General features: G+C 43.5%; 1 protein-coding gene across 1 annotated transcript in view; it reads left to right on the forward strand.

Annotated features, from left to right (window-relative positions):
- The first annotated feature begins 6,169 nt into the window (after window positions 1-6,169).
- Window positions 6,170-13,431, forward strand: part of MAP2K1 (mitogen-activated protein kinase kinase 1) — a 96,797-nt gene continuing 89,535 nt past the window's right edge. Inside the window, exon 1 of the mRNA XM_049905335.1 lies at window positions 6,170-6,686. Coding sequence (XP_049761292.1) covers window positions 6,607-6,686 — 80 coding nt within the window. The 5' untranslated portion in view covers window positions 6,170-6,606. The remainder of the gene's footprint in view (window positions 6,687-13,431) is intronic.

Below are 13,431 nucleotides of genomic sequence, written 5' to 3' on the forward strand. Positions count from 1 at the left end.
TGGACCCAATGACCTCTTTGGTCCAGCTCTAACATTCTAAAATGAACTCAGTCTCCCATTACGCAAATGCAAAAGTCCTACCTCATAGGCCAGTCTAGGATCCAGTCACAATTGTCTGTCTATTCAGAGAAGGCACACAAAGGAGCAAGGATAAATGGCCATACGGTTCAGCAGTAATGACAGTGATGCAGCAATACCATCATTATAATAACAATAACCATACATTTTATGAGACTGTACAATTACAGCAATCCGGTACATTGTGCAGAAGAGGTTTCTTGATCCCTGAGATTGTATAAAACTATAGAATACATTGCTCATCGATAATTATAGTTTACAGTATCTTAAAACAGACAAAAACCCAGGAGGTGTGTCGTGTGTAGTTCACTGCCAGAGATAAAACACTTCAGACAAATTCTTGGCTCTCTATGAGCTGACCTGGCTCTGAGCAAGAGTGTGAATTATAAAAAGATTGACAGTCAGGCTTTAAAATGTCTCTTCCTGTACAGGCCTCACATGCTCTTATCACAGCTCCCAGATCACTACCACTCAAATGGTCACTCTCATTTAAAATTTCCTGCTTGTAATCTTTGCAAAGCATTTGGCAGGAAAAGAATGATGCAGGGGTTTTCCGCCAAGTAGGAAAAAAAAAAAAACAGTGATGACAAACTTTGGAGTGAATGTTCTGGCCAGGGAAAGAGATTTGCTTAATCTCAGACCAGCCTCTAGAATAAGAATATCCGGGATCCTGGGCTGTGATTCCAAAGCAAGTCAAGACTTCCTTCTCCACAGCTGCCCTCTAGGAAGCTGGTATGTCCGCGTATATCTTCTTTCACTGGGCTACACGAGAATAAAAAGCCAAGTACTACACCTCTCTGGAATGCCAAACCAGGACCAAGTCCCTACCCCCGCAGCCCTCCAAAAAAAGATGCAAGAGCCTACATCCTGTCTGGTTTAAGCCACATCCTTAGAGACCAAATGAAAATCACATCATCCCTACCTTGTTGAGGCATCTTTTTTTTTTTTTTTTTAAATGAAGAGCAAGTGACAATTAAGAGACTCCCAGAATAACCCAGTGGTTTGATTGCAATCAGAATGTCTGACATCAAGAATTGAGGAAGCGGATGTACCTGGTATGAGGGGGGAATGGGAGGGTAGTGTTACCCTCCACACCGTGACCCTTTACGCAGTAGTAACAGCTGCCAAACTCACAGAAGCTGAAAAATCTAGACAATGGGTAAGATTCCTTAGACATTTATTTAAAAAATTTTAAAAATTCACTCTACTCAAAAGAATGAATTATCTGCAAAGGGAATAATGATAGTAAAAGCATTTGGTAAAGAGTCAGATTCTCTCATGACTGGAGCATAAGAAAATGTGGTATTAAAATGAGAAAAAAAAAGTAAGATAGAATGTCTTCATGTGGAAAAACTTGTTTGCAATAACCAGACATATTTTATTTTGAATTTCCCAACTAAATTTTTCACATTAAGAAAGTAAAAGATCTTAAGTTTTAAGAGGGTAAATACCAGCTTTCCTCTAAATAAAGGTCATAAATTGAAAATGTCATAATGTTCACTGAGTCTATAATAAGCATGTGAGTATGGCTGAAGATGAACATAGAATTCTGCAATGTAAATAAAGGTTATCTTTGAGAAGTATATCATGAATGGTTTTTATTATCTTCTTTATACTTTTCTGGGTTTTTTTCCACATAATCCAAAAACCAACTGAACCCGTTGAGGTTGAGTCAATTCCAACTCATAGCAACCCAACAGGACAGAGTAGAACTGCTCCATATGGTTTATAAGGAGCGTCTGGTGGATTCAAACTGCCGACCTCTTGGTTAGCAGCTGAACTCTTAACCACTATGTCACCAGGATTTCCTTCCACATAATAAGCTGGCATAAGTTTTATAATGAAAAAAACCCATGAAATTTGAAACAAAGAATTTGAAGATATTTTCCCCTTAAAGTTTTATTTAGTTCTACAATCCATCTAGAGTTGATTTTTTTAGTTATGGTGTGGGGTAGGGACTAAGACTGATTTTTTTTCATACAGATATTCAGTTGACCCAGCACTACCAGGGTTTCCCTTTACCGTGTTCGGTACTGTTTTTTCATGATTTCATTTAATGCTCACAACAATCTGGTGTAGTACTGATTGCCATCAAGTCTATTCCAATTCATAGTGATCCTGTAGGACAGAGGAGAACTGCCTCAGAGGGTTTCCAAGGCTGTAATCCTTACAGAGAAACCCTGGTGGCATAGTGGTTAAGAGCTACAGCTGCTAACCAGAAGGTTGGGAGTTTGAATCCACCTGGTGCTCCCTGGATGGGGCAGCTCTATTCTGACCTATAGGGCCACTTGAGTTGGAATTGACTTCATGGCAACGGTTTGGCTTTGCAGGTAATCCTTAGAGAAGGTGCCCTCATGGTACAGTGGTTCAGTGCTTGGCTGCTAATCGAAAGGTTGGTGGGTTCAAATCACCAACCTTTTGGTTAGCTGCCGAGCACTTTAACCACTGTGCCACCAGGGCTCCTTCTCTGGTGCAGTAGGTAGTATTACTCAAATTTTATAGGTGAGTAAACCCAGAGAGGTTAAGTAATCTGGCTAAGGCAGAACTGGAATTGAAACACGGTCTTTCTCTCTTAAGTGTGTGCTGTTTTTTTGTCTGTTTTGTTTGATTTTGGACCTTAGGTGCAGAGGGGTGAGTTAAATGTAGTCCTCAGTTCATGACGCATTTTCATCATTGGCTGCCCTCTTATTTCTTGGTTTCTCACATTTGTGATGCCACTACACTATGTCCAAATGTGACAAACCACATGAAAGTGCTAATATTTGACCATTTTTGAGCTACAAAAATGGTAACTTCACATCCTTTAACCTAACATGTTTGTTAAAATGTTTATCACATTGTGGGCACCTATGTTAGGCATTCAGGAAAAGTTAAAAGAACCGATGAATCCCTACTCATCTGAAGTGCAAATGAAGAAAACTCTTCTACCTTGGGCTATTCTACAAACTTCAGTCACTGGGGTAGTCCTTGATGTGGACTCTTTCTCAGGGCATGATGAGGGTTTAGGGACACTGCTCAATGGAGGCAGACCCTTTCAGCAGCATTCAAACCAAGAAAAACCAAACCCAGTACCGTCGAGTTGATTCTGACTCATAGCAACCCTATGGGACAGAGTAGAACTGCCCCACAGAGTTTCCAAGGAGCGCCTGGTGGATTCGAACTGCCAACTTTTTGGTTAACAGCCATAGCACTTAATTGCTGCGCCACCAGGGTTTTCACAGCATTCATAAAGTCATAATATTTCAGTATTGGAAGGAACTTCACATTTTTTACATGGTGAAAGTGAGGTCTTGAGAAGTTCAATTATTGCTCAAAATTCCACTAGCATTTATTTGCATTAGCAAATATAAAACTGTACCAGCATTCAGACAGCCTGAATTGTTCCTTAACACACATTGTTTGAAAAGTTAATTTCAATTAATTTTTTAATATTTATTATTTTACTTTGATACTACAAGTTGTTCACATTTAACATGAAAAAAGTGGAAACAGAAAAAGACGATTTTAAACTATTACGTAATTTCATCATCATCTAGATAACCACTGGTTTACAGTTTGGTGTATATAGCTTTCTAGTCTTTTTAAAATAAATGTACTTTTAAAACCATTTATATGAGACCAAATGCTCAACAATTACTCTAAAGCAAAGATAAAAGGGTAAGGGGGCAGGGAAACCAGATAAATGAAAATGAAACATCTAGAATGGAATGAATGAGAATGTTAACACATTGTGAAAAATGTAACCAATGTCACTGAACAACCTGTGTACTAATTATTAAATGGGATCCTAATTTACTGTGTAAACGTTCACCAAAAACACAATAAAATATCATTTAAAAAATAAACGTATAATTGTTTTTTTTTTAAGTTGAAAGAATTACAAACTGATCTAAAAAAAATATCCAAAGAACTTTTTTCTCCCAGAACCATTTGGGAGTAGTTGCTGACCTGATGATCCATCACCCTCAAAGACTTCAGTGCTTATTTCCTACAACAAGAATGTTCACCTACAAAACTACAACTACCAAAATCAGAGTATTAACACTGAAACATTACTACAGTCTTAGTCCTCAGATCCGTTCTTGTTTTACCGATCTTCCCAATAATGTCCTTTGTAGCAAAAGTATCTAATTCATTTACTTGTCATGTCTCCCGTTTAAAACAACTCTTCCATCTTTCCTTTCATGACCTTGACATTTTTGAAGATGAAAGGCTAGTAAATCCTCTAAAATGTCCTTCAATTTGGGTTTCTCTTATGTTTTCTTATGATTAGATTCAGCCATGCATCTTCAGCAGGAATATCACAAAAGCAATGCTGTGTTCTTTTCATTGCATCCCACGAAGGGACACATTACTACTGATGATGCTCATTTTAATTGCTTAAGATTAAAGTAGTATGTGCCAGACTTCCCCACTGTAAAGTTATTCTTTTCCCCTTTGTAGTGAATTTGCATTTTGTGAGGAGGTACGCTGAATCCTTGTAAACATCCAGTTCTTCATCAAACTTTAATTAATAGTTTATTCAGTATGGGTTCAAGGCTTCCTATTTTATTCAATGAGTTATAACCTTTTGCCATTGTTATTTATTTTAATGTTCAAGTCATACAATTTGGCTAGTAGGAGTCTCTTCAAGCTGGCTTCTGTGTCCTTTTGAAGTATCTGTGATTTTTTTTGTACTTCCTTGCTTTCTTGCACAAAAAGATGTTCCAGGTTCATCTGTCCTTTCCCTGGGCACTTCTGGAATCAGCCATTTTTCCAAGGAGTCCTCGATCCTTTTCATGGGGAATGGTATTTAGAAGCTAAGAGTTGCTATTGGGGTGTCCCTACTCTCAGGTCCCTCAGGGGACATGTTTGGGAATACATGTGTACACACCAGAACCAGGACAAGGGTGAGGCAAGTGAAATGCTCGCTCCAACCCACTGCTGGGAAGTCCATTCCGACTCATAGCAGCCCTACAGGGTTTCCTAGGCTGCAAATCTTTACAAAAGCCGATTGCCACATGGAGCAGCCAGTGGATTGGAACCATTGACCTTTTGGTTAGCAACTGAGCGCTTAACCACTGCGCCACTACGGCTCCTTTTGAAATGGTTGCCACGGGTGCAAAATTTAAGAGGGTGCCAAAAAACTCAGTAACCAAGATATTTTAATGCAATACTAAAAAAAAAAAAAAAAAACCCCACAAAATTAATGCAAAAAAATTCATGGTGAATAAAATATCAAAATTTAAAATAAAGACAGAATCACATCTACCACACACAGGCATGCACACATCTACCTCTATTCATATATACTGAAAACTGTGAGTTCACACCAAACCAAAAAAAAACACGTTGCCGTCGAGTCCGACACATAGCGACCCTTCTGGCCACCTACTGTCTTTAGGACTGAATACTTTCGAAAGGGGAAGGGGGGAAAGGAAGAGCGAAAAGCGCATTTTTGAGTAAATATTGTGCCTCTTTTATTAAGCTCTTTATTCACATCTTATTTCTCCAATATGTTTCAGAAAAAGGGTTTTTAAGACTTCTAAAAAATATTGCCAATCTGCTCTCAAAAAAGGTTGTACCAATTTACCATAACATCAGCACTGAGTACCCATCTCTCTGCATCCTCATCAGTAAAAAAAAAAAAAGGACATTATTACTATCACTACTGTGCACTGGTGCAAGGAGTCCCTGAACAAGTTCTCCATCCCTCACATTTCTCTCCCCTGCACACAAGAAGGGGTCCCTCTCCTTATTTATTTTTATCCTGTTATTCCGCAGAGGACTAGGCCGCCCGGTACCAGGTCTGACCTGGCACCTGATGAGAAAGAGCTCACCTCGCCGCTCGCTGCAGGAACCTGGGCGCACGACCTCCTTTCCCGGTGGACCGGGGTGCCTCGGGGCAGCAGAGGGTGCTATGGAGCCCGCGCCATATCCCGCCCCCGGGGCTGCTCGCTCCGCCCCCGTGACGTATTTCCGCGTATCTGCCGCCACTGCTTGCTCCCATTGGCTGTTGGCCAGGCATGGGGCGGAGCCGAGGGAGGTGTGGCGAAGCGCCGCAGCCCGGGGGAGGCGGGGCGAGGCCTCCTTCCCGGCTCCTCCCCCGCCGTCCAGACACTCCCTGAGACGGCTGCGCGGCGCGGCTCGGAGCGCGGCTACGGCGGCGGCTGCACGGTCTCTGGCTGCAGCTCGTGCGGGGCTCTCGTGTGCGCTCCGAGGGGCCGCTTCAGCCCGAGGGCCGGCTGACGGAGGGATAGAAGGAGGGAATCCCGCGCTGCCGAGACGCTCGCGCGCAGCCACTGCGCGCCGGCGGGGAAGCCCTTGGGCTCCCGGCACGCTGAGCCTAGCCTCAGGCGGGCAGGCGGGGTCCCCGAGGCAGGCTTGGGCCCCGGGCGCCGGAGGGCCCGAGCGGGCGCTCCTTCTGAAAACAGCCTCTGGCCCGCGGCCCAGATTTGGCCCCTGGGGTGCGGGCGCAGGGCAGCGCACAGGGAGGAAGCGAGAGGAGCCGCTCTCCGCCCGACTTGGAAGCGCCTTCCCTAGTCCAGAATGCCCAAGAAGAAGCCGACGCCCATCCAGCTGAACCCGGCCCCCGACGGCTCGGCGGTGAACGGGACCACCTCGGCGGAGTAAGTATGGGGTGGCGGCGGGCGCAGGAGCCGGGGCGCAGGGCGCCGGTCGACTTGGTCACGTACGTCTCGGGGTGGCGGGGGGCGAGCAACTCCCGGCCGCCGAGGTATCGGTGACTAAGCACTGATTGTGTTCCTGACCCAGACCAGTCACCCGGGCAGCCTCGGTTTCTCCTCCCTTCCTGACCCTTCCTGTCGTCCCTGGCTACTGGCCCCTCCCCTTTCCCCAAGAAAATCAAAGCTGGTTCATTCCCCCTCCCTGCGGCAGTTTCCTAAATGTGATCCACGGGGGGTCTGGCCTGTGACGGGAGAACGTTTGGAAAGAGTTACGATCGCATCTGTGCCTTTGAGAAGGGCTCCGGGAGGTGGGACCTGCGAGCATCACCTTCGTGCCTGACACCTGTGGGTCGGGAGTGGCTCTTTGGGGGCAGCTGCCTGAACCGCCTCGCGGCTTTTCCTTTGCCGACTTTAGAGGGTCCGGGGTTTTGGCCTCCTTCCTGTCCTGGGAACTGTCTTGCCTCCAAGGGAGCGCCTTTCCGCTTCATTCATTTATTCAACAAATTGTCTCTTCATCAGTGCCTTCCTTGGCTTTCCTTACTTCACCATAAGCCCTAAACTCCTGATTCGGGATGCGAACATCCTGACTATGGAGATCACACACAAGATGTTTCATATTTGCAGGTTCTGGTGTTGCTCACAGACCAGCACTTTTATTCATTAAATAAAGGTGAGGCTGTTGCCTGTTTCAGGGGGGTTCCTGAGCTCCCACAACTCTTTGGAGTCCTGGGTAAGGGACAAGACCTGTGAGGGAGAAAGACCTGCTGGCTGGAGAAATATCCAGAAAAGATAAGATTCTGAATCTTTTACATGAACACTCTAGACTTAAGGAAGCTAGCTGATACAATGAATAGAGTAGACCTGGACCTTCTGCCTTTGATGATTTCTGCAGCTTTCCTTCCTCTCCACCTAGATTTTAATAGCCTGGAGACCTGTGGACTTGGTGATTCTGCTCATCCCTGTAATAATCACAAGGCCAGTGACAGACCTGTGGTGTGCACTCAGCCAGGTTCCTCAGACCTGCTTTTTCTTTAGGCTCCCCTCAACACTGTTTTCTGCTTTATACATATTGACTTGTACAGGTCGTGAGTTGTATTTGCAAACTTGAATTCCGTTTTAGTGTACAGTGTTTGTCCTCTTAAGCTGACTGAAAGCCCCTCAAGGGCCTGGGGCCCTCGTTAGCCCTTACCATCTTCAGGACAGGTTTGACCAGACTGGATTCTGTCTGCATAGTGTGGCATGACCATCCTGCTATTTGATTGGGAGACGGGAACTGAGTAGAAGTACCTGTTGTCCTTCTGACACCACAGCTGTATTCTTTCAGGGGAGATGAATTTCATTAAAGGAGAACAGTAAAGGGAGGATAAAAAGAAGCCACCCAGGATTTGGTGGCAGAAAAAAAGTGGGTGGAACTGGGAGGCTCTCAGCAGTGGTTGAGAGGTTGACCTTTGAGTTAGCCTAGGTTTGAAGCCCGACCCTGTCACTTGTGGTTTTGTGACCTGGGACAAGTCTCTTAGCCTCTCTAAGGCTTAGGTTTGGGAGTAATAATAGAACCTACTTAGGGTAGTTGTGAAGATTAAATGAGGGAATGCATACAAAGCAATTGATACTTGGTAAGTCTTCATAAATGTGAGCTGCTGGTGCCTATGAGTCGGAATCGACTTGAGGGCAGTGGGTTTGGTTTTCTTTTTTTTTTTTGGTTTTGGTGCCTTTGTTACTGGGTACATGCCGAGAAGGCTAAATGAAACTGAAAGGTGTTTCCATTTCTGGTGGTGCCTGTGTGTGTTCAGGTGCCTTTGATCCTGGACAAAGGACTCTCTCCCCAGCTTAATTTTCTGTGCCCTCTGCATCTACCTCCATGACTCATTGCTGTGTTACAATAGGAGGCATCTTCGTGTAGGCTGCCTGAGACGAACAGGGACTGTTCCCGTACATTTCCTAGCACTAATGAAGGAAAAGCTATACCCACATCTTCACCTTTCACTCTTGAGAGTTTAGAGTTTTTCTTAAGCAAGGCTTCCCCTCTCTTGGTCTGCCAGCAGAAAGAACTCTTTTGTTCTCATGATTTCTCTGATTACCAGGGCACAGTTTTGCTCATTATCATACAATGTGAACTAAAGAAGAAGAAAAAAATCCGTTTAAAGTAAAGAATTCTTAGTACCAAACTGGCAAGGTTGCCTGTGCCACGTGGGTTCCTGGCCCCTTGGGAATTACTTCTAACTTAACATCCCACTCAGGAATGGAGCTGGGTTATACATGACCTGAAGTGTATGCTAGTTCTGGGGGTCCTTTAAGAAAAAGAATGTAAAAATATCTTCTGCAAGCTTTGCAAAAACGTGAGCATATTGTTAGGGTCTTAAGTGTTAGAATGAAATAAATTGGAAATATCACATCATCCCTCTGTTTAAAATGTTTTTGTGATTCCATTGCAGTTAGAGTAAAATACAACGGTGGTGTAAATGGTTAACCCACTTGGCTGCTAACTGAAAGATTGGTGGTTCAAGTCTTCGCAGAGGTGCTTCGGAAGAAAGGCCTGGTGACCTACTTCTGAAAAATCAGCCATTGAAAATCCTGTGGAGCACAGTTCTCGTCTGACACACGTGGGGTCACCATGAATCGAGGGCAGTGGGGTCGACTCTGGCAGTTGGTACATTGGGCTGTGAGACTCTGAGTGATTTGCCCGCTGCATCCCCTGCCTCCACCCCACCTCTTTGACCACATTTCCTGTCACTTCTTCCGCCACACTGGCCCTCTTTCACTTCCTCCCTGGGATGATATATACTCCCTCCAGGCCCTTACACGTACCGTACTGTTCCCTTTGCCTGGAATGAATCATCCCTCTCTCTTCCCTTAGCTAGGGGGTAACAACCTTCATCCCCCTGCTTAAACGTCATTTCTTCACAGATGTTCACAGACCACTTGATCTAAAATAGGTCCCTTTTTTTCATGCCACCTGATTTTTTTGATGACACTTATCACTGTCTGTAATTATTTACTAGGGCATTTAAAATATCTATCTCTACTATATACCATAGGAGCCCTGGTAGCACAGTGGTTAAAGAACTCTGCTGCTGACCAAAAGGTCGGCAGTTCAAATCTACCAGGCTCTCCTTGGAAACCCTATGGGGCAGTTCTACTCTGTTCTCTAGGGTCACTATGAGTCAGAATCGACTCAGTGGCAACAGGTTTGGCAGCATAGGGCTGCCTTTTTTTGACTCCCCTCTCTGTAAGTAATGCCTAGAACAGTACCTGGCACATAATGAGGGCACAGATGATTGTCGAAGGAATCATAAGCAAATGAAATTTCTAATATTTTCACAATGTCTTTAATAAACCCTTGTTACCTTCTCATTTTCATTTGTATTTTTCCCTTTATTCTCCACAATGCTTCCCATTTCTTTTCCTTTCACAGGCACCTACTCACCCACTCTAGAGAATTTAATTATAATGAGCTATAATCATCTTATAATTCGGCCCATTTGTTTGGGCACATGTGTACCCTCGGGAAATACATAGCATTGTTTTATGTTTCTGTGTGTAGTGTACTAAATGGTATTGTGCAGTAAACCCTGTAAATCTACATCAGTCAGGATGGACTAGATTATACTGAAGTAACAAACAACCCCCAAATCTCAGTAGTTTAACATACTCTCATGACATCAGGGGTGTTCTGTTGATTGCTGGTCCACGGAGGCACCAGCTGTGAAACAAGCTTACATGAGAAGCGAACCTTGTGAACCGCATCTGGCTCTTATAGTTTCTCCCTAGAAGTGATATATGTCACTTTTGATATCACATATTGTTGACCAAAGCAAATCACGTGGCCATGCTGACCTTCAAAGGGGATAGGGAAGTATCAAAACCAAAACTAAACCCATTGCCGTTGAGTTGATTTTGACTCATAGTGACCCTATAGGACAGAGTAGAACTGCCCCATAGGGTTTCCAAGGCTGTAATCCTTACGGAAGCAGACTGCTACATCTTTCTGTGAAGTGCCTGGTAGTTTTGGACCATCGACCTTTCAGTTAGCAGCTGAACACTTAATCACTGTGCCACCAGGGCTCCTTAGGGCAAGTATGGTTCTGCCGTTTTCTTAGAAAGAGGAAAGCCAGGAATATTTGAACAGAAGCATTGATCCCTGCAAAATCTCGTGTCAGTTTCTTACCTTTTTTGCCAAACACCATGTTTTTGAGATCGATTTATGACACTATATGTGTAACTAAGTTGATAATTTCTCTTGGCTGCAGTCATATGCACGTACCACATTTTACTTATTTATTCCCCTAGAATTAGACATTGTTGTTGCTTCCAACACTTTGCTGCCTTGAACAGTGCTGCCATAATCATTTTTGTACACATCTCCTTTTAGACTCTTGTGAGTTCCCTGTGGGATGTATTCAGAAGTGGAATTGCTGGGTCTTAAGGTGCCCTCTTCTTCCAAGATGAGACACGTATTTAATCTTTTTTCTTATTTTATTTATTTTGTTGTTGTTGAGAATCCTTATAGCAGAACATACACCAGTTCAATAGTTTCTACACGTACAATTCAGTGACATTGATTACATTCTTCAAGTTGTGCAGCATTCTCACCTCCTTTTCTGAATTGTTCCTCCCCCATTAACATAAACTCAATGCACCCCTAAAGTTCCTAGCTAATCTTCAGAGTTGCTGTTACTAATTTGATCCTACATAGATAGTTTTTAAAAGAACACAGTGCCCAAAGTACCACATTCTTTTCTCATTAAGCTAAACTATTATTTGGTTTAAAGAAGAGTTTAGGGCATATTTTTGGTTTACAGGTTAAAGATTATCTCAGGGAGATAGTTTCAAGGGTTCATCCGGCCTCAATAGCTCAAAGTTTCTCTTTGTTTTTATTTTATTATTATTATTATTATTATTGTGCTTCAGTTGAAGGTTTACAGAGCAAATTAGTTTCCCATTCAATAGTTTATACACAAATTGTTTTATGACATTCATTGCCATCCCTACAATGCATCAGCACTCCCACCATTACCATCCTGAGTTTCCATGTCCATTAGTCCGGTTTTGCTGCCTTCTTTCCTTTGCTTTTGGGCATATGTTGTCCTTTTGGTCTCCCATAGATGATTGTTCTAAGGAGCCCTTTCCTCATGTGTGTTATTGTTTATTTATAGGCCTGTCTATTATTTGGCTGAAAGGTGATCTCTGGGAATGGCTTCAGTTCCAAGTTAGAACAGTGTCTAAGGGCTGTAATCTCAGTCCATCTAGTCTCTCAGACCAGTAAATCTGGTCTTTTTTATGAATTTGAATTTTGTTCTACATTTTGGTTTTTTTTTTTTAGTTCCCACTCTAAGTGGGACCTTCTGTTGTGATCCTGGTCAGAGCGGTAGGTAGTGGTAGCTGGGCACCATCTAATTTTTCTGGTCTCAGGCTGGTAGAAGCTGTGGTTCCTGTGGTCCATTAGTCCTTTGGACTGTTTCCTTGAGTCTTTGGTTTTCTTCACTTTCCTTTGCTCTGGAGTGAAAAAGACCAGTAGTTGTGTCTTAGATGGCCACTGACAAGCTTTTAAGACTCCACATGCTATTCACCAAAGTAGGATGTAGAATGTTTTCTTTATGAACTATGTTATGCCAGTTGACCTAGCTGTCCCTCTGGGACTATGGTCCTTAGCCCTCATGCCCAATAACTCAGTACCACGAGGTGTTTGGTTATGTCTAGTATGTTTCCATGACTGTACCCGCTGTGTGCTCTGTTATACAAATGAATATACATGCAGCACATACGAATATATGTGTAGAAATGTCCATAGCCAAACCTGTCTGTGCGTGTGGGTGCACTCCCATACACCATCCCACACCTATTTGGCATACATTCTCTTTGTTTTTTTTTTTTAAGTCGTTTTTATTGTGCTTCAGGTGAAAGTTTATAAATCAAGTTAGTCTCTCACATATAAACTTATATACACCTTAGTACGTACTCCCACTTACTCTCCTCCTAACGAGTCAGCCTGCTCTCTCCTTCCAGTCTCTCCTTTCGTGACCGTTTTGCCAGTTTCTAACCCCCTCTACCCTCCAGACAGGAGATGCCAACACAGTCTCAAGTGTCCACCTGATGCAAGTAGCTCACTCCTCATCAGCGTCTCTCTCCAACCCATTGTCCAGTCCAATCCATGTCTGATGAGCTGACTTCGGGAATGGTTCCTGTCCTGGGCCAACAGAAGGTTTGGGGACCATGACTGCCGGGATTCTTCTAGTCTTTTTGTTTTTTAAAGAACATACTTTTTTTTTTTTAATTTTTGTTGTGTTTTAAGTGAAAGTTTACAAATCAAGTCAGTCTCTCATACAGAAATTTATATACAACTTGTTGTATACTTCTAACTGCTCTCCCCCTAATGAGACAGCACACTCCTTCCCGTGACTCTCTATTTTCGTGTCCATTCAGCCAGCTTCTGACCCCCTCTGCTCTCTCATCTCCCTTTCAGACAGCAAATGCCAACATAGTCTCATGTGTCTACTTGATCCAAGAAGCTCATTCTTAAGCAGTATCATTTTCTATCCCATTGTCCAGTCCAATCCCTGTCTGAAGAGTTGGCTTTGGGAATGACCCCTGTCTTGGGCAAACAGAAGGTCTGGGGACCGTAACCTCTCGGGTCCTTCTAGTCTCAGTCAGACCTTTAAGTCTGGTCTCTTTACGAGAATTTGGGGTCTGC

The sequence above is a fragment of the Elephas maximus genome, chromosome 13 (genome assembly GCF_024166365.1).
Source record: "Elephas maximus indicus isolate mEleMax1 chromosome 13, mEleMax1 primary haplotype, whole genome shotgun sequence".
Taxonomy (NCBI): domain Eukaryota; kingdom Metazoa; phylum Chordata; class Mammalia; order Proboscidea; family Elephantidae; genus Elephas; species Elephas maximus.